The sequence below is a fragment of the Mchenga conophoros genome, linkage group LG16 (genome assembly GCF_057382185.1).
Source record: "Mchenga conophoros isolate Kocher_MC1m ecotype Shallow Benthic linkage group LG16, M_conophoros_male_GT1.1, whole genome shotgun sequence".
Taxonomy (NCBI): Eukaryota; Metazoa; Chordata; class Actinopteri; order Cichliformes; family Cichlidae; genus Mchenga; species Mchenga conophoros.
The window spans coordinates 21,415,934-21,436,874 of record NC_140541.1 but is presented as its reverse complement, the minus strand read 5'-3'; the positions used below and the strand labels follow the sequence as shown (position 1 = coordinate 21,436,874).

At 39.1% G+C, this 20,941-nt stretch overlaps 3 protein-coding genes across 4 annotated transcripts; 2 read left to right on the top strand and 1 right to left on the bottom strand.

Moving 5' to 3' along the window:
* Positions 1 to 4,804: 4,804 nt before the first annotated feature.
* egfl6 (EGF-like-domain, multiple 6) lies at positions 4,805 to 16,070 on the top strand. Of its 2 annotated transcripts, XM_085250249.1 has the most exons (14): positions 4,805 to 4,933; positions 5,039 to 5,217; positions 8,076 to 8,182; positions 8,527 to 8,619; positions 8,766 to 8,885; positions 8,990 to 9,109; positions 11,227 to 11,361; positions 11,443 to 11,565; positions 12,019 to 12,081; positions 12,559 to 12,807; positions 14,149 to 14,223; positions 14,482 to 14,577; positions 14,672 to 14,934; positions 15,124 to 16,068. In XM_085250249.1, exons 2-14 carry the CDS (start codon positions 5,144 to 5,146, stop codon positions 15,223 to 15,225), a joined length of 1,620 nt encoding a protein of 539 aa, XP_085106375.1. In that variant the 5' UTR covers positions 4,805 to 4,933; positions 5,039 to 5,143; the 3' UTR covers positions 15,226 to 16,068. The 2 variants fall into 2 exon arrangements, with proteins under 2 accessions (XP_085106375.1, XP_085106376.1); XM_085250250.1 differs by lacking the exon at positions 12,019 to 12,081 and having other exon boundaries at positions 4,830 to 5,217; positions 15,124 to 16,070.
* Positions 16,071 to 16,424: 354 nt separating this feature from the next.
* Positions 16,425 to 18,814, top strand: rab9a (RAB9A, member RAS oncogene family). The gene is made up of 3 exons (XM_085249384.1): positions 16,425 to 16,626; positions 16,966 to 17,086; positions 17,195 to 18,814. Exon 3 carries the CDS (start codon positions 17,236 to 17,238, stop codon positions 17,842 to 17,844), a length of 609 nt encoding a protein of 202 aa, XP_085105510.1. The 5' UTR covers positions 16,425 to 16,626; positions 16,966 to 17,086; positions 17,195 to 17,235; the 3' UTR covers positions 17,845 to 18,814.
* A 197-nt stretch (positions 18,815 to 19,011) lies between these two features.
* trappc2 (trafficking protein particle complex subunit 2) lies at positions 19,012 to 20,862 on the bottom strand. Its single transcript, XM_085249385.1, has 5 exons — positions 20,731 to 20,862; positions 20,368 to 20,504; positions 19,932 to 20,074; positions 19,340 to 19,427; positions 19,012 to 19,242 (listed from the first exon to the last, which is right to left on the bottom strand). Exons 2-5 carry the CDS (start codon positions 20,458 to 20,460, stop codon positions 19,144 to 19,146), a joined length of 423 nt encoding a protein of 140 aa, XP_085105511.1. The 5' UTR covers positions 20,461 to 20,504; positions 20,731 to 20,862; the 3' UTR covers positions 19,012 to 19,143.
* Between the last annotated feature and the right edge of the window lie 79 nt (positions 20,863 to 20,941).

Genomic DNA, 20,941 nt, shown 5'->3' with positions numbered 1-20,941 from the left:
CTGAGGAAGCTGTCAAGACAAAGCAGGGTTTAAGTTTTTGCGCTGTAATTTCCGACCTCTGCTATTTATGACAATGTCTCTCTTCCTTTTTTCTCTGTTTCTAGTGGGCTGTTTCCACGTCACGCTGTGCACCCCTGCAGAGGAATCTGCATTTACATAGAGTAACATACAAGCCTCACCTCTTTCTGCACATATATCGAGCACTATTAAAACATTTACCACTTAAATGCTTAAACGGCTAAAAAAAAAAAAAGGGAATGAATGAAGTCTGCATCAAATGAATGTGTGTAACAATTATATTATATACAAGCCCCCAAAACTATAATTAAAAGTGTGCTTAAAAAAAAAGAAAAGATCCATGACTGGATTTTTATTATCCCTGTCTTTTCTGCATACGTACAGCAACAGCTTTAGAGCTCATTCTAACCAGAAACAGGAAATGAAATCTGGTTGTTTTCATTTTCATAGACTTTTGCTGATAGCAACAAAAGTCTGTAATAACAGCACAGCCATTTTTAAGGTATTATCAGTGGCCCTACCATAGTGCAGGAACATTACAGCTTTTGTACAAAGACATAGCAGGAGGTAAAAGTGATACTGCAGCATGTCCTATCATGTTAGGCATGCAGTTTACATAATCACTACACCAAGGTGAGGCTGTTGTCTTCTTAGGGTACATAGTTGTGTAATTATATCCAGCACAAACCTCCACAGTTAAAAGGAATAAAGGAGAGCTTTAAACTCTGACCTTTAGGGTCAAATGATTTAACAGTAAATTAACTTCTTACTAGCTTCAAAGAATAATGCAAAAAATGGATATAGTACAAATCCGTATTATCTTGACAAGAGGTAACTATCATATTAACATGTGCCTTTGACTCCATATGTCTCATATTACAAAGAGAAAACAGCAAGTATGACCTAGTTTTGTCAATGGAGTAATGTTTAGGGATTTTTGCTTAGAAAAATCTGTTGTCAGGGGTATCACAAAAATAAATAAATAAACACAGCAAATGCATGAGTTATTTTAAAGTATCGAATTATTATTTTAGAAGGTTAGAAAAGGCAGTTTAAAACAGTGTTAAAATATAGTTACATGGCAGGAAGTGCAAGAGGAAAGTTCCCCATTAAGTAACCACAGATTTTGAAGAACAACTCAAAAGAACATAATGCAGCTTCTGCAGGCACAGTACAGGTACATACAGTTTTCATTCTAATGTTGTATGTGGAGTCGGCATCTGCCAAGGAGTGAGAAACACTGAGAAATGAATTTCCTACATGTCTGGCAATATGCAAAGCACCTCCATCAGGTCTGCAAAAGACTGTGGCAGACTTACTATTCCACTGCAATGTTCTGAACAGGCAAGCCCATTAATAAATTATGGTAAGTCGCACACACTGACCCTCTTGAGACATCTGGTGCTACCCATCAAGCCAGCCTGAGAGCATGGCACAGCTGCATCTGCTCCTGCATTACCGCTAAAAGGAGAACAGGAGGTGTCCAGCTGAGGTCAATACTTGCATTTACCTCATCCTGCTAATCAAATTGAGGTGCATGAGTGAAAGTGTCTCCCAGACAGCTTGAATTCCCTAGGGTCTGTCTGTCTAGTTGTACTGGGTTCAAACTCCCTTAACATCAGTTCATTGTTTATTCTATATGCAGCCATCATTTTAGGGGGAACACCTGCACCTAAGATCTTCTGTCTGCAAGTAAAAGGAGATTTCTGTCAGGTCGCAAAACAAACAGTGCCATTAAATTACAGCTGCAGCAACAAAATATCAGAGGTGGAAGTTTCTTTGACTAAATGTTTGAGTTTCTTAAGCTACTAGTTGGAATGTGACCATCAGCAATACCTCCTAGATTTGTTGTATTAGGTTTCTACTCATGCAAGGTGATACTTTATGCACAAGCTCAGTATTAAGTTTCAAATTTATCACACTAGCCCTGCGAATAATAGGTTCTCTAATCAGAACTCTACACAGCCTGTCAAAATGATTTCTCAAGATCGCTTCGTTTACTGCAGGGGGAAGTAACAGTTCCCTTCCTGAACCGTGGCAGAACTTCACAAGTTATCAGATTTGATGAGTTTTAGAGAGACCACACTATAAAGTAAGCAGCTAATTAAGCTATTTTAAAAGGAAGCAAATGTTTGTTTTTAAACATGACTCATATATAGACTCTGGCCAAATCTGGACAACAGCGCTCAAAGATGTATTACCTCAAACTACATTAGCGCTGTGGCAGCGGCCCATTTCTACAGCAGTTAGTATTGTCTGCAGTGCATTCATTGCTCATGGCATCTTCCACTCAAGGCAGGATGTGGTTGTGTACACACATCACTTTCAAAATAACTCTTCAACAGCCTTGTCTCTCCTTTTATAGTAAAGGCCGTGCTTATTGCACCATAGCCCACAGTGAGGGACTCACTGGATGAAATGTGCGTGCCCACATAGAAGCAGCTGATTTTCTCTAAAAGTGGCATGTATCTTACAGGCAGAGGGTCAAACAGGGGTTTGTTATGCCCTGTACTAACAGCACTAAAAACTTCTAATGAGAGGGGAGTGCTGGCCTGAGAGGTTTTTAGGAAGTTGGGAGGTGCACTTCCTGAAAATCACCGATGCTGAAACAAGGTTCTGCATTGCATGAAGCAAGATTACAGAACCACTTTTAAAACACTAAGAGACAAACACATAAACAAAGACAATATGTAAAAATAATTCAGGTCTTTATTTTCTGTGCATGATCTAACACATGCGTTTGAAATGATCAAATTAATGATATGCTGCAGAGATGGTCCTGTTATTAGTAAGAGGGAAAGATGAAACTCCTGATCAACCGATAACTGTCCCTTTTTTTTTAAACTGCCTTAACTTTGTATAATGCATCTTACTTCATTCCAAATCATATACAAACAGAGACTTTAGGTAATGGTTAAAAAACAAAGGAACACAGATAACGCATTTTAACTTTCTGATTACAACAGTAGACATAGGAACTTGTCATCTTTTTTCAGTTCCTGCTTCTTTATATTAGTAACTGGCTCCACCTTCTGGTAAAACCTGTGTACCTGAAGAAAGGTTTCAATTTTATATCCTATAAATAATATTGTCTATACTTGTAATTTTTTTAAAAAAGGAAAAAAAAATAGCCAGTGTTTGCAGGCCTTATAGTAGTTTAGTATAATTTCAATAGCATAAATGCGCTGTTATTATGTAACAGCGTGGTGTGTTTTATTTACCAAACACAAATGAAGCATTTTATGTGTTTTTGTTTTTTCTCTCTCTCCTGTGTTTTTCATGATAAATATATTCACATCCAGCTTTTCAGAGAAGTGTTTAAAATTTCAGCCCCTAAACTTCCACTAGATTAATTTGGTGTCTTGGGCTAAACTTCAGAGTTTTTGCCAAGACAGGTGAGGGCGCTGTTGTCACGGAAATGCCCGCTTTATCAAATTAAACACAGAGTCAACAGAACAGCACCAAAGAAATAGCACTAATGTCCTGTATAGCACGCATGGCCTACATGCCTGACATGTGAGTCACATTTAGAGTCACATTTCACACTACAAATGAAAGGCAGTGTGTGTGTGAGAGTGTGTGTTATTGGACAAGGTCTAATCATTAACTACTGTATCCACTGGAGCAAACTGCCAGGTCTTCTACTCTAAGCAGTCAGTTCCAGATTGTAACTGATCATCCATCAAGCTTATTCATCATACTTGGACTGAACTTTGTGGAATTGATCACAATCAGGGGACGCCATCAGTGTGCCAAATTTCAAGCCTTTTTTTTTTCCCTATACAGCAATAAAGAAGAAGACTGTTGAAGAAGAAGAAGAAGAAGAAGAATGATAAATGATGAGGAATGATGAAGAATATGTATGAAAAACTGTACTGGTTCCTATCCAGCATTGCTACTTGGCCTCTTGTTAATCTTGCGTATCCTCTACTCTGTAATGGATTGTTGTTTACATAGATATGTCTATGTTAAACAGCCACGCTTACCATGAATGTTTATTATTTTCATAATAAATCTATGCAACAACTGGAGAGTCCAGACTGAATTTATTTTACCCTTCTCTCTATGCAAGCTAAACGAGCTATAACATCTATTTAGCAAGCTGAAACGTTTCTCCCTCCTGACATGAGTACCAAATGTCTGGAAAAATAATCACAGGCTTCTATTGTTCGACCACAGTATTTAACTGCACACTTCCTTCTCATCTGAAAGCTATTTCCATTGCAATTTTCAAATCATGTTAAACCTCTTTCCCCGATGTGACTCTGAGCAAAAATCTAAAGTGTAAATAAAGCAGATTTTGGATTTACAAGAAAAACAAACCCCCTCAAATGAATTTCAACAACAAATGTAAACTAAAGCCTGAAGCTCCAAAAGGAACAAGACCTTTTCATTTCCAAGCAAGCAGACGACCAGGACCAGATGTTAGAGCGTACCCTGAGAGTGTGCAAACTCATTAAACACTTTTATGGCTGAACTTGAAATAAACGTGTGTGAGAGAGCAAAGCTTTATGTGCTACCTGAGAGCAAGACACCAAAGGGTACAGAGCTGCTAAGCACAAGCCTGTGCATGTCTGAGTTTGACAGTTATTTGATACAGTTGATTATTAAATAAAACAGAATCATAAAAAGCAGCTAATGCACGTAAAATTCATCAAGGAAAAGAAAAATAAAGTTCATTTGATTTTCTTTTCTTTTTTTTCATTTGAGCTTCTGCAGGGTTTGAGTAAAGAAAGGATTACCCCTTAACATTTTCCCCACCCCCCTTACAAACCCACTCCTACCTCCAGAAGTCACCACCTCATCCGTCTCAGTCCAGTGTCATTTCACAGTGACAGCCAACCTCTGGAATTTCAGTGCAGAAGAAAGAGAAGCAAATCATGGGGCACAGAGTATAGCAACAGCATTGAAAAGAGTATGACAGAGATATTTTTTCCCTAGAGGAGATTTTGACTTTGCACTCTGGAAATACATGAAATCTGGTGTGTCTTGTGAAAAACTGAGACTTGTTTCTGTCTAGGCAATTTAATGAGCGTAATCCCCCTGGGAGGAATAGTCAGAACGCAGAGCAACCAAAGTCAGCCCCGTGGGAAACAAGGCGTTACGGCTGCTCACTGTGACAGACATGCAGCCACTTACTTTGGTCGGTGCTCTTTTTCTCCTGCTCCACATCTCTGCTGGTAGCACAGACGCCTATAGGTAAGTCAATCAAGTCGAGCAACAGGCCGTGTGATGTTGTATGGTGTGCTTCTACTCTGAAAAATCTGCAGCAGGTGAAAACTTTGCTAAGTCAAGATTCAAAAATAAGTTAAAGTATGATGTCAGACAGATGTTTACGTACCAAAGAATTCCAATCACATTTCAGGAAGGCTGAATGCCAAAAATAACACAGCAATGTTAATTATAGTATCGGATAATATACAATTCAACCTGCTTCCTCTTAAAAAAGGTGGAATCTCTAACAACTGGAATATTAGTTTCTCCACACACTGTTATTTTAAGTGGGGCTTAAGGAATAACATAAATCCCTCTATTTTGCAGTGTAGAATATACATAAACCTTTAACAGTCGAAACTGTTATTTTGAAAATATGTACACACAACCTTGCCCCTGCTAACAGAAGACTAAGAGAGTGCAACTTCTAAATATGGCACAGCAACTGTTAATAACTGAAGAGCACCTGTCTCTCTTAGGAGGCCGTCTCCTGTGGGCTATTCTGGTTGATTTCTATAAAGACACGGATTCCTCTTGTCCTGCCTGGGATTTAAGCGTTTGGCTGTCAGCCTAAAAGCAAAGCTAACGATGCTGAAAGGTGCAGTCAGATTTGAATGCAAGATTCTGCTATTTTTGGAATCACTTGCTCAACTAAGTTATGGTAGAAATGTTAATCGAATTTACAAGTTAAAATGTACACATGCAATGTAATCTATATGTACCACAGGTTATTTTGAGCACACCGCTGACTCTTTAACCACAAGTCAGAATAACCTTCCAGTTGATATGCATCAGCCTCCAGAAACAAGACAAAGATCAAAGCCGATTTTTAAAAGGAGGAAATATAGTGTGAGGGTGCCAGTGTCTGATTAGTATGTTTTTCTCCATCTGTAGCCTACATCCTGTCAGCTGGCTGTTGCACCATGGGGAGCCCAGCTTCTAGTGCTAAGCAAGCCTTGTGAGGAGACACTTTATTTAGGTTGCTTGTTGTTTGGACCATAATTAAAAGTGGATGCCAGAATGCCTGCAATTGAGACATCTCAGTTAGTGTGTGTGGGCCTAATTAAACATGATTCTATAATAACCTAAATTCATAGTCAGTGGGGGTTTTATTTTTCATTTTATTTTTTTGCTTCCTGACATGAGATTTTGTTTAAAGGCTTAATTTGCTTTATATATATATATATATATATATATATACACATATATACATATATATACATATATATGTGTGTATATGTATATATATATGTGTGTGTATAAAATGATGACAGAGGTCAGTAATTTGCACCAGAGGTACACTTCAACTGTGAGAGACAGAGTGTGAAAAAAAAAATCCACGAATCCACATGGTAGGATTTGTAAAGAATTTATTCGTAAATCAGGGTGGAAATAAGTATTTGGTCAATAACAAAAATACAACTCAATACTTTGTAACATAACCTTTGTTGGCAATAACAGAGGTCAAACGTTTACTATAGGTCTTTACCAGGTTTGCACACACAGTAGCTGGTATTTTGGCCCATTCCTCCATGCAGATCTTCTCGAGAGCAGTGATGTTTTGGGGCTGTCGCCGAGCAACACGGACTTTCAACTCCCGCCACAGATTTTCTATGGGGTTGAGGTCTGGAGACTGGCTAGGCCACTCCAGGACTTTCAAATGCTTCTTACGGAGCCACTCCTTTGTTGCCCGGGCGGTGTGTTTTGGATCATTGTCATGTTGGAAGACCCAGCCTCATTTCATCTTCAAAGTTCTCACTGATGGAAGGAGGTTTTGGCTCAAAATCTCACGATACATGGCCCCATTCATTCTGTCCTTAACACGGATCAGTCGTCCTGTCCCCTTGGCAGAAAAACAGCCCCATAGCATGATGTTTCCACCCCCATGCTTCACAGTAGGTATGGTGTTCTCGGGATGCAACTCAGTATTCTTCGTCCTCCAAACACGACGAGTTGAGTTTATACCAAAAAGTTCTACTTTGGTTTCATCTGACCACATGACATTCTCCCAATCCTCTGCTGTATCATCCATGTGCTCTCTGGCAAACTTCAGACGGGCCTGGACAAGCACTGGCTTCAGCAGCGGAACACGTCTGGCACTGCGGGATTTGATTCCCTGCCGTTGTAGTGTGTTACTGATGGTGACCTTTGGTCCCAGCTCTCTGCAGGTCATTCACCAGGTCCCCCCGTGTGGTTCTGGGATCTTTGCTCACCGTTCTCATGATCATTTTGACCCCACGGGATGAGATCTTGCGTGGAGCCCCAGATCGAGGGAGATTATCAGTGGTCTTGTATGTCTTCCATTTTCTGATGATTGCTCCCACAGTTGATTTTTTCACACCATGCTGCTTGCCTATTGTAGATTCACTCTTCCCAGTCTGGTGCAGGTCTACAATACTTTTCCTGGTGTCCTTCGAAAGCTCTGTGGTCTTGGCCATGGCGGCGTTTGGAGTCTGACTGTTTGAGGCTGTGGACAGGTGTCTTTTATACAGATGATGAGTTCAAACAGGTGCCATTCATACAGGTAACGAGTGGGGGACAGAAAAGCTTCTTACAGAAGACGTTACAGGTCTGTGAGAGCCAGAGATTTTCCTTGTTTGAGGTGACCAAATACTTATTTTCCACCCTGATTTACGAATAAATTCTTTACAAATCCTACCATGTGAATTCATGGATTTTTTTTTCACATTCTGTCTCTCACAGTTGAAGTGTACCTCTGGTGCAAATTACTGACCTCTGTCATCATTTTAAGTGGGGGAACTTGCACAATCGGTGGCTGACTAAATACTTTTTTGCCCCACTGTATATATCTTACCTTTGACTTCTCTTTTTCCTCTGCAAAGGCACTACAGGCAAGTCCTTACTGGAAACCAACCAGGTGTGTGTCGCTATGGTAGGAGACTGGAGTGTTGCTATGGCTGGAGGAAAAACAGTAAAGGGCAGTGTGAGGGTAAGAACAGTATGCATTCAAAGGCCAGTTTATAATCAGTAAGATAAAAATCATTAAGGCACTTAAAAAGCAAGCAGGCTGAGACATTTAAACTAACACGAAAAGCTTTCTCAATAAACAAATATTTAGAGAGAACAAGCTTTACTGCCAAAAAACTGTATCCTGACTATTGTTAGTCTTTTCATGGGGGATATTTTTCTAACCCCCAAAAATGTGGAGGAAATTACATTCTAGATTTAAAAACCTTGCCTGTACAATAGAAATTTGTGGTTTTGACTGCAATCCATCATTTTCCACCACTGATATTTCTGGTGGTATTTTCTTCATCTTAAATGTTTTACCAGCCCAGTGTGAGCACGGGTGCAAGCACGGAGAGTGCGTTGGCCCCAACAAATGCAAGTGTTTTCCAGGATACTCCGGAAAGACATGTAATCAAGGTGGGTATTTGAGGTCATTAAATAATGTCTGGAAAGCAAACCGGGTACACAGACTAATTTATGGAAGGATTCACTTTTCCAGAAAGAAAATGTTTATCTGCTCGATTGATTGCTTTACAAAAAGTAAAGATCTTTCTTATTCTTAGACCTGAATGAGTGCGGCCTGAAACCTCGTCCATGTGAGCATCGCTGCATGAACACCTATGGGAGTTACAAATGCTACTGTCTCAACGGATACACCTTAATGGCCGACGGATCCTGTGCCAGTGAGTCCCAATGTGGATACATACACTGAGTGGAAATGCAGAGAACAGCTGCATATCAGGATGCATATCTGATAATTTGTGTTATTTTGTGTTTGGACATGTAGATTCTAGGACCTGTGCACTTGCTCACTGTCAGTATGGCTGTGAGGAAGTACAAGGAGAGATTCAATGCCTCTGCCCATCTGCAGGGCTGCAACTGGGGCAGGATGGAAGAACTTGTGTAGGTGAGCGGTAACAGATCATACGTGCAGAAAAATGAATGTTTTAAGAAGTTAGTCTTATACAAACAATGTGTTATATGAGGCAACAGCCTTTATATGAAATAAGAAACACAGAGACTCTTTCTATGTCACACAGATTGAAGGTAACTGCATACTGGACACACTGTGTGAGGATTATATTACATGGTTTTGGCATGTTTTGCTTGTAAATCAACTGAATGCAATTTAGTTATATATCTTCCAACAAAACTGCTTGAGCTGTGGCTGCACCAGTCTGTCATGATCACACAGGGGAGGTCATATACAAGTTCAGCGGCATTAAATTTCACGACTGCCACGAATGCAACACATTCAGAAACAGATTTACAACAAAAACATACTTTTTATTCCAAAAGCAGCCAAATTCTATTTTTACCACATGTACTGTACAAAAAATGAATTCTGATGAGACACATTTATCCTGATTGTATTCAATGTGACATTCCATATACTTTATAGACCCCAACTGGCTTTAGGTCCACACTTTCAGTTGCTAACCACAAATATAGTAGAAACATTTTAAGCCATAGCAGTAAAAGACAATCATTTGTCAAATGTAAGCAAAAGCAGAATAGAATTGCAAATAATTTGCAGAATGTCTATGCCCTATATTTGATTAAACATAGGGTATAAAAAATCTAATGTAAAACATTTTGCTTTTAGTTCAATTTTGCACACTTGCCTGAATTTTGGGGAATGAGGTTTTACATTAATTACTATTACAATTTAAAATAAAACCCTTCTTGTGCATATGTCCTGTTATGTTGAGCTGTTAATAATTATATGCTTATTCACCACAGACTGCTGCTTAGCTGCTTGCTGAGCTCCTAATCAAACACAATTCAGCAATGCTACAAGGCTTTGAGAGTTCCTATTTACGATTATCAAAATGATAAAGCCCCAAAAACAGTAACTAAATCTATAGAAATAACTGGTAACACACCCCTGGCAAAGCAAATAGCGAAGAGGAAGTGTTATTGACCAGAAGGTACTGGATATGACTGCATGTGAAAAGGTTTTCGAAGGACTCTATGCAGCTTTGAAAAACTAAGTATGCCCCATTATTAAGTGGCTTTTTTCGTATGATTTTAGCAATCTCTCACATCATTGTGGAGAAATTTGCTACTCTTCTTTGCAATGTTGCTTCTGTTTTTGCACTGATCTCTTAAGATCACTCAAAATTTCATGTAGATTGACTTTAAATGGGCCATTGCAACACGTTGATTCTTTTCTGTTTCAGACGTTTTGTTGTAGATTTGCTGCTGTGCTAAGGATCACTGTCCCGTTGCATGACCCAGTTTTAGCTAATCTTTAGCTGTCGGCAGATGCCCTCACCTTTGACTCTAGAATACTTTGGTATACAGTGGAGTTCATGGTCAACTCAATGATTGCCTTTTGCCCAGGGCAAATGATTGCAAAAAATCCCAAGTCATCACCCCTCCACCATTGTGCTTAGCAGTTGGTATGGAGTCTTTGAGCTTGTATGCTATGGTTAGGTTTCACGAAAAATAGCACTATGCATTATAACCAAATATGTTCACTTTTGTCTGATCTGTCCAAATAAGATTATTCCAGATGTCTTGTGGTTTGTTTTAAACCTAAACTGTGCTGCCATGTTCTTTTTAGAGAGAAGGTGTTTTTTCTTGGCAGCCATCCCAAACAAGCCATATCTATTTAGTCTTTTTCTCATTTTAATGTTATGAACTTTAACATTTAACATGCTCAGTGAGACCTGTAGCTCTTGGGTGTTTTGCAGTTTCTCCTACATTGAACCATCTGATCTTGGGGTAAATTTGCTTGAACATCCACTCTTAAGAAAACAGGGGCATTCTGTTAACACACACACCTGAATGGTCCAGACCAGCAAACTGCTAAACCATCTGCTTTTATATCAGTGGTCACATTTAGTGATGAACAATTAATTAAGTGCATTTGATTAACAGCCTTTGGCTGCTAGTTACCCTCTTGATTTTTATGGAATCGGTAAGGGTGTACTTAGTTTTTTCACAAGACTACAGAACTCTTGATAATTATAAAAAACATGGGCTCTTTATTTTTTCTCCTGCTTTGTTTCTCTTTAGATATTGATGAGTGTGTAACTGGGAAGAACCTCTGCCCATACAACAGACAATGTGTGAACACCTTTGGCAGCTACTACTGCAAGTGTCAGGAAGGCTACGATCTGAAATATGTCAACGGCAAATATGACTGTGTAGGTAAGGTATACATGATCATTAAGGGGAGTCATCTCCTCACTTCAATTCCTAAAGGTACAAATAGGCTTCTTCCAATTCCAGACCTTGATGAGTGTGCAGCCGGCACCCACAAGTGCAGCCACCACGCTGTCTGTGTGAACACTCAAGGATCCTACAGGTGCAGGTGCAAGTCTGGCTTCAGAGGCAATGGCTTTGAATGCTCTGGTGAGATCCGAGATTCGCTGCAGAGAATTACGAATAAAATAATTTTAGCAAAGCCTTTCATTTCTACTGAGATTTGCCAAATTAAGGCATTCACGCTTGATTTAAAAAACAGACGAGGGTAATCAGTCAGGTAGGTCAGGAGAAGTTTTACAGCCACATATTTCATTTGGACTCTTTAAACATCTGCAAACAGCAGTCCTGCCAAGGCTAGTTTCCTGCCTTCAGACTCCCCTCCTCTTCACAGATGTTAACACCAGAGAGGCACAGATTGAAAACACACCTGTGTAAATACGACACTGCATTGTAGCTAGCCAACTGAAAAAGGAGAAATAAAGATAGTGCTGTACTCTTTGAACCAGACCCAGATAATAACAGGTGAAATCTCATGCAGCCAAATAACAAAAAAGAGGTCAGGGCTTTCTGCGTAAATGAAAATGCCTTTATTTTCTGTAGTTAAGCCGTTTTATCAGAGTTCGTGGGATGGAGAAAAAGGCAGTGCAGATGATTCCCTGAATGGTGAGATTGTATAGAATCCAAGACTCTGTTTCTGCTATTCACTCCCTGCCCTGCAACCCCATTCACTCATCCCTTCCTCTTGTCTATATATAAGAGCACCTCCCCCACCTCTCTCCCCTGCTCATGGCTGAAAATGTATGTCCATAGCACCCGCAGTCTGAGACCTTAAATCCTCAGCATGGCCTTATACAGTAAATTGCTTGAGCATTTAAGAAACTAATTTAAGCTGTGCCCGCTTATGTCTTATCTGCATGCAGTAGGAGGATCTGTTGTCTTAGCATGTTAGTTTGTTACAGCTCTGCTCCTGTGGAAAGCATATTATCAATGGCCTGGTAAGTCACTGCAGGGAAATAATAAATAAGAACTGCATCTGCAAAATACATGACAAACAAGAAAGACATCTGAAGTCAAATACTATGTTTGTCAGTCATGATTGCAGAGCCATATGTCTATTCTGATTCCTCTTCCTGCCTGCAGCCATCCCAGACTCCCAGGTGAAGCCTAGGATTCTGGGAGGTAAACTGACTGACGAGGACATCAAAAATGTAATCCTCGAACCAGTCGCAACGCCACCTCCCAACATCCCCCTGCAACCTTTTGACTATGACGGGGAGGTCTATGTTGGCACTACGACTAAAGGAACGCAAGAGGAGGGATTTCCTGAGGAAGAAGAGGAAGAGGTGGAAGAGGAAGACAACCAGCTCAATCCAAGAGGAGACGTTTTCAGTAAGGGGCATATTGTTTGGCAGCGCTATGATAAATGAGTTCCACTATTCTGGGTGGTCTGCAAAGTAAGTAGTAACCATAAACAGACTAAACAAACTCAGTGTGATTCAAAAGAGACTGTCCCCTCATGTTTACATGACATCTGAATGTAATTATGGATTTTCAGCTGAAATAACTGTCTGAAAGGGCAGCTCTGGATTAAGGCCTTGACCAAAGAAGAAAAGGGGGTGTTGCTTCAGATCTGCTGTTAACCTCAAACCCAGAGTTATCCCAGTCTCACTGACTTATCTATAAAGGATCAAAGGCACTATGATGATTATACTGGTATAAATAAAATAAATTGTCAACCTAATTTTTTTTCTCAAAATCCTTGAATTCTTACTTACTCTGCTATATTAAACTATTGGTCACAACAGACTGAATGTAAATTCCCAATAATAACCCAACACTGTAAAATCAAGACTTACCAGCTTACATTTAAAACCTTCAAATCCCCATGAATGAGGTTGTCTTTCACTGATAATCTTGAATTTTATGGAAAGATCAGAGCCTGTGTAAGAACTCAGAAAGCAAGAGGAGACAGGCCCTAAGACATCCATCACCTCCAGGGAGGAATGTTAGTCTGCTGGCATGTGAGAGCCCAAGGATACAACTCATCCTGGGCCTGCTTCCCCATCCCTCAGGTGGAGGGGGAGGCGGGATGGGAATTTACAAAGCCCCTAAACCTTTTATTATGTTTTCCCCAAAACAGCTGTTGTGCAAACAGACTTGGCTCCTTGTAGGAAGGTCTGTCATCAGCACTCTAGACTTCTCTAAAACAGGCCTACTCTGACTGAGCAGCTTCAATAATCCCAGCTGTCACTCATCAGACTGTCTGTGGCTGCATTTCATGGGGGTGATTTTCTGCTAGAGCTTTAAATTGCTTGGAGGGGATATATGCTAAAGTTGTAGCTCCATTTTATGGTATGAGTGACAGCAGGGCAGGTCTTTACCTGTTGGTTAAAAACCCCTTTCTACCTGTCATCTTGAAAAATCTCTTTGCTGTATTATTTATGCATTAAGTTCTTTCCATTGCATATTTTTTAAGAGTAGTATCAGAGTTGTGTCAGTTTTTGCACTCATTATCTTAGTCTAGTTCGAGTCTAATACAAAATCCATCAGGAAATCACGCCATCAGCTAAAGTTGAAAGGTATAATCTAAATGAATTTAGGATTTAGAGCAAAACTTTTGAACCAATGAATACCAGTTTAACTTAGGCATGCCTAATAGCTGAAAGCTTAAATGTGTATATTAAGATGAATTCACTCCATTTTTTTTTTAAATTTAATCTCTAAACACAGTATCAGAGGACTTTGAGTCAGTGTTCGGACCAGCCACAGAAGTCGAAGAGATCCACATAGCGCCAGCTCAAGAAGGTAATCAAAAAGTGTGTTCATGTTTCATTGTTCCCAGGAAGTTGATTTTGTTCATCACATTGCGTTTTCATTGAGAGAAAAGTTTTGTCAATAATTCAAGTGACTTCTTTATTCTCAAGACCAAAGTCGTCCAGATGAACAGAATTAATTTTCTGGGATTTCCTTACCTGGATGATTTAGCATATATTAAGACGTGTTATTGTTGTATAATCGCTACTCAGCTAATTTAAAAATGTGTTCCTAACATTTACTTTCTAGAGTATTTCATGGATTGCAACTTTGACAAAGGGGCGTGCGAATGGATCCAAGACAAGTCTGATGACATGGACTGGAGTGTAGCATACCATGACAATGGTAACGACCTGATGAATGTTACTTTTTCAAAGGAGAGGTATTCATTTTTGTGCATTCAGATACTGTAACTTACATCAGCTACAAACCTTCTCAGGTGGTGAGTACTACATGGCTTTGAGCGGGCTTGTAGGGGAGCAAGAGGATGCGGCCAGGTTGAAACTGCTTCTTGGTGACCGGTCCCAGTATGGCAGCCTCTGCCTTACCTTTGACTACCGTGTGGTTGGCCCTGATGTGGGCACGCTCAGGGTACTGCTGGACAACAATGTTTACCCAGTATGGGAGCAGAGTCAGAGCAGGGAGCAGGGCTGGCAGACTGAGTTTCTCACAGTAACCTGGAAGGAGAAGGCCCCAGAGTCTGTAAGTCATTTACACACATTTTAGAACATTATATTTAAAATCTTCTTCAATACTTGTGGCTAGCTATGATGGGATCTTGGCCTAAAAAGTAAATTCCTTTGATGTTCTGAAAAGGCAGCCATCACATTACTAATTTACTACTCAGATCAACAACCTTAATGTACAACTGTATGTCGGTTTGTGTTTCAGGTTATCTTTGAAGTTCAGCGCGGGAAAGGTCTTGGAGGTGAGATTGGGCTGGACACTGTTGTGCTGACATCAGGAACGTGTCAAGAGGATCCAGTCTTTTAAGAACATATGCCTTGACATTTATCCATGTTATGGTGTGTTTCTTGTGGATTTTTTCCCATTATTCCCTCAGTGCAGACACACAGTCTACAGGGAACAATACATAAACTAAGTGCAGAGAAATTCATGTCATCACAAAGCTGCTACATAGAAGCACCCTGCTATAGTTTTTTTGTGATTTTCAAAATCATCTTTTATGGTACAGATAACTCAGATCTCAGGAAAAGGTGAAAATGCTAACTTTGTTAGTCTGGTCCAACAGTATTGTGCTTAAACCTTTGTTATGTTTGCAACAATGCATTTCTGAAGTTAATAGTTAAAAAGTTAATAGTCCACAATATGTAATGTGAATTGTTAGGTTAATTATATCTGCAATTTTAATTGATCAACGTTTTTGAAGGCTGTTTAGTTTAAACAATTAAAAAAAAACTATCAGTGCATACAATTGTGTAAGATTTGCTGTATTATTATACCATGTTATTACATTAAATGTTTTTTTCTAACTTCCTATCATTTATTTTTTTTCCATGTACAGATTCCATAATGATGATTATTTTACAGTACCAAATGTTCAAAAGGTTTTGAGCTGCAACTAATTTCTTTACAGTTTGCTTCAGGCTCTGGCTACTTTTTTAAAACAAATTTTAAGTCCAGACCTTGTACCTAACCATTTTTAATCAGTTACAAAAACACATCATCTACTCCCATATATTTAGTTACATCTATGAAACGGACAACGCTAACACGGATTAACGAGCATACAATATAATTTTAACAAAGTTATTCCCAAAGAACTATTATCACAAAATCCGGCATAACCCAGCAGGGGGTGTAGTGTCCTTAAAAAAATGCACATTTTCCTAGTAAAATATAAAGAAACGAGAGCCCCAAACTCATATTATCTACTGCAGGTTTCTACAAACTGGGTAAAAGTATTGTGTGGTAACAGATGACAGCTACATGTGGCCCTCTGTTGGTGTAGCTTAACTACTGCAAAGATGTTGCGGTTAACTACCGTAAAATAAAGCGATGTTACGGCTTACTAATCTCACTCAAATAAAGCAAAAACACGAATGACTTTAAAGTCTGTGATATTTTGAACATTAAGAGTCATGTGTACGCTGTGATAAAATATTAATGTACATGTTGTATAAGTAGTGGTGGCCTGAGAGCGTATCTCGGCGCTCGTTGGTTGTTTCGTCCTGACCAGATCACATGACCCGACGTTACCAGCTTGTTAGCAGCTAGCTACGTTAGCGCCAGACTTTACCAGGAAACGGAGAGCCCTGACGTTACCTCCAGACACGCCAAGGGAAGGAGCTGCCAAACAGATGTATTAAGATCATTTAAGTTATCTGGTGGCTTATTATTTTTATTCAACAGCTGCCTGGATCTAACTGTGAGGTACGTGACTTACACTCTTATCTGCATGAAAACCAGGCTAGCTGATCTGGTACCCTACATTAACCTAACTCCAGCTGTTATCTTGTTTTCCTTCTTCACGATAGCCAGCTCAGCTAACTGGCTAACTGGCCGGTAGTACCAACTTGGTGACTCTGTTATGTTACAGCACGTTAAAAATATGTTTCGTATTGTGTACCATGTAACTACAAGCTAAACTTTAATACCTTGTTTGCATCTTAATGTAACGTTATCGCATGTTTGGTGGCAGATAATACGTTATTGCAGTGTACCTGCTGTCCCGGGCCAACAGAAAACTGAGCTCTTATCTCTGTATTACAGCTAGCTGAACGCTACCTGAATGGCCTGACTCTTCAACATTAAAGAAATGAGCATGTGACCAGGGACTGGGATTTAACAGCACATGATCCAGACCAGTGGATGAGCTCAAAATCAACCTAGGGTGAGAACAATATGTTTTCAATACCACACGTCTTCTTGCTGCAACTTTTTTTGTGTGTGTAATGGTGTACAAATACTAACAGTATCCATCACACACTCTTTCTACTAGGTAAACTATTTCAAAAGTGGTGGATTTGGGAGTAAATAGCCATGACAACAAAGACATCCTTGTTGAAAGTCATTCTGCTCGGTGACGGTGGTGTAGGAAAGAGTTCCATCATGAATCGCTACGTGACCAACAAGTTTGATGCACACCTTTTCCACACCATCGGGGTTGAGTTCCTCAACAAGGACCTGGAGGTAGATGGCCACCAGGTTACCCTCCAGATCTGGGACACAGCTGGCCAGGAGCGCTTCCGCAGCCTGAGGACTCCTTTCTATCGTGGCTCTGATTGCTGTCTGCTCACCTTCAGTGTTGATGATAACCAGAGTTTTCTGAACTTGGGCAACTGGAAGAAGGAGTTCATCTACTATGCGGATGTCAAGGAGCCGGAGAAGTTCCCGTTCGTAGTACTGGGCAACAAAGTGGATGTGACGGAGAGGCAGGTGTCTACCGAGGAGGCGCAGCAGTGGTGCAAGGAGAATGGTGACTACCCCTATTATGAGACCAGTGCCAAGGATGCCATCAATGTAGCAGTGGCCTTTGAGGAGGCAGTGCGTAGAGTGTTGGCAGTGGATGAAAGAACGGACCACCTCATCCCTACAGACACAGTCAAGCTTCACAGAAAGCCTCGCTCCACTGCCACTTGCTGTTCGTAACACCCAGGAGTTATCACCAACATGAATTCACTATTAGGCCCATTAAATGAGGATGTAGGTGTACAGTTCTGTAGTAACATCTTATTTAAACAAATTACGCTACTGTTATACTGTTGATGGTTTGATAATGCAAAGTGTTGGATTTGTTTGGGGGAGAAAAACAATGAAAAAACACTAAATTAATGCTAGTGGCATTACAAATACAATTAAAAGCACTTGACTCAACACTGCCAAAGGCCATTAAGTCAGGCTTACGGGAAAAAAAACAAAACATTTTGTGTTGACCCAAGACAACTTATAGTTATAAATTAGAGTATTTTTCAAAAGGTTAAATGATTCCATTTTTTTTTATTTGTTTAGATATGTGCAACCTGGAGAGTGCAATTACTGTAGGGCCTCTACACTCCACTCCCTAATATTGAAATGCAGAATGGTGACATGATAGTAATGAAATAACTGCAGAATTGAAATAACATATCTACCAATAAACTTATTTCTGAAAATTATGAGGTAGCTAAGGAAATTCTTTGTATGACTAACAAATGGAAGCTTGTTATTAATGCACATTTAGGTCTTGTTTGTGCACATTCTGCATTGTGGATAGATTATGGCTGTGTGTTGAAAGCAATGAGGGATGAATTAATTCCCTGAAATATTAAAACAGATTTAACATGCATGGCATCTGGAATATTTCTGTTTCTGGAAACTTTTGTATTTTGTAAGCTCTTTTTATCATTGGAAAAAAACATGAATCTAACTATAAGCAGAATAAATAATGGAGTAGTGACATTTTTTTTCATTGATGGGATTATTTAGCTAATGAATGCACTTATTTTTTAAATATATTTTCAAGTTGAAAGTCTCCCCATAGTTATTTAAAACTGTGAACCATATGTTTAAGTGTCTTTTTTTTTTCTTTCAAAGTTGTACTACTGGCATGCCAAGTGATGAATAAACCCCCTGAAAATTGCCTGTTATGCATGTTTTGTAGACTGGAATCTAGCTGATAAATCAGTTTAATATTTCCTGTGAACGTATTGGACTATGCTCTGCAGTAACTTACAGATATTTTCTTTCTGGATATTTTTGCAGTGCACATGAAATTTGAAGCCATAATGTTACACAAAGCAGCCACATCCACTCTATTAAAAAAACAAAACAAACACGCACAATGCAAAACACTGTTTATACAAATCCACTTTTGTTCTGAACACATTGAAGATTTTTAAAGAAGAACAGAAACAACTGTATTAACTATATACAACATAAAGACACTATTGAAATTTTTGTGTGAAGTGATTAACTCAGGAGATGCTTCTTCCCAAGGAACTGGACTTTCCTCTCAAAAGCAGTTGAGCGGATGGGCGCGTTGATTTCATAGAATGGATTCATTGCAAACTGAAAGACAGAGCAGGATAAGATTAAATGCTAAAAGCAAAATATACCAAATGTCACATCATGCTAAGATACTCTTATCACCTGGATAACGACTTACCTTGATGTATAAATCATAGACGTCGTTAAAAAAGTTTTTGATTCCATCTTCTTGTCGCATGTCGTGCAGCATGATGAATCTTATATGTGTTGCAAATAGTTAAAGAAAAGGAAGACATGCCCATACACTGAATCTGCCCGGAAACAATGATAACAAACTCATTAAGTCCCAAAATAATCACACTGGTGGCCCTGATTTCCATATTTATATTACATGTTAGATCATAGCTTTAAATCCCAATGATTTAAATGAATTAACATGTTTTTTAAGATGTAGATTAATAGAAGATTCAAAACTTGTGCTTGATTTTGGTTATTCAACTTGCTGTTTCGATTACAAATACTGTGTATAAACTACACCACTGAAATGAGATTATTTAACAAACTTACCCCTTTCATAAGTGTACAGCCCTTTGTTTTCAGCTGGGAGTTGTCTGAAGGTGCTATATAAATAAATTGCTTGCTCGCTTGCTATCAGTCTAAAAACAGTAATATCTTAATTAATGCTGAGCAAAGAAAAAATGTGTTTTCATCGGGCAACTGACACAGCATCAGGAAATAATTATCACATGAAACAGAACAAAAGGATATGTCCTGCAGTGACAAATGCAGAAACAAACCACTCGTTGAATTTGTCCACAGTTTTCAAGTACATATTGTTGGACAGCCACATATTTTCATCCACCAAATCCAGGGCTGCATGTGCAATGAACTGGTTTAGGTGACGATGATCATCCTGTAAGTATGATGTAAGTAAATGTAAGTAAGAACAGTTGTTTCATGATTTAATTAAGAGGGGGGCAATTATTTTTTTCCACATAGGGCCAGGTGGGTTTGATTAACTTTCTTTTTTCCCTTTAATAAACAAATTAATCGTTTAAAACTGCATTTTGAATTTACTCAGATTAGCTTTGTCTAACATTGAAACCTGTTTGATTATTTGAAATGTGTAAGTGTGTCAAATACACAAATAGAGACAAATACTGCGCTGTAGCTCAGTAATTGAGTGATTAAATTAAGCGAGGTTACCTTTGATTCGGGCTTCCCAGCTGGCAGGAACTCCATCTCAAACACAGGATTGTCATGATGACCAACCATGACAAAGTAAAAGCTTCCAGACATCGTCTTCTCCTCTCAGCAAAGATAAACTGATCTGAAATTAATCCCTCCACAACGAAATAAGCAAACTTATAAGTAGAAAATAGTGACAGCGTAACCTAAAATGACTGTAAACCCTCTGGATAGCAAGTTAGCACTAACCGCGGAGCTCCACGGATGCTTAAAGAAACTACATGACTATTGTAAGACCAAGATAAGCATTATATGAATAGAAACAATAGAAAGGTATGTCATATATCTGTTTTTAAAGGAATAAAACCGGTGTTTGTTTACCTGTTAGTTGCGTTTCCTGGATCGCAAGAACAGCAGTCGCAAAATGATGACATAATAAAGTAGCGAAACTTTTTTGTACTAAATCTTTTAAATGATAATTATTTTCTAACGCACTTTTAGAAACAATTCTATATGAAACACTGAATGCATATAATTAAATTATAATAAATACATTTTTGGTTTTTCGACGTGACGTCATAATTATGCGCAT

Excerpts from the sequence above, each read along its gene's own strand:
- egfl6 (XM_085250249.1), top strand. The coding sequence starts at position 5,144 with ATGCAGCCACTTACTTTGGTCGGTGCTCTTTTTCTCCTGCTCCACATC. Across the intron at positions 11,566-12,018 it reads CAATGGCTTTGAATGCTCTG|TTAAGCCGTTTTATCAGAGT; the intron begins GTGAGATCCGAG and ends TATTTTCTGTAG. Across the intron at positions 14,578-14,671 it reads TGTAGCATACCATGACAATG|GTGGTGAGTACTACATGGCT; the intron begins GTAACGACCTGA and ends AAACCTTCTCAG.
- rab9a (XM_085249384.1), top strand. The coding sequence starts at position 17,236 with ATGACAACAAAGACATCCTTGTTGAAAGTCATTCTGCTCGGTGACGGT.
- trappc2 (XM_085249385.1), bottom strand. The coding sequence starts at position 20,460 with ATGTCTGGAAGCTTTTACTTTGTCATGGTTGGTCATCATGACAATCCT. Across the intron at positions 20,075-20,367 it reads CTGGGAAGCCCGAATCAAAG|GATGATCATCGTCACCTAAA; the intron begins GTAACCTCGCTT and ends TCATACTTACAG. Across the intron at positions 19,428-19,931 it reads TCTGCATTTGTCACTGCAGG|ACATATAAGATTCATCATGC; the intron begins ACATATCCTTTT and ends ACTATTTGCAAC.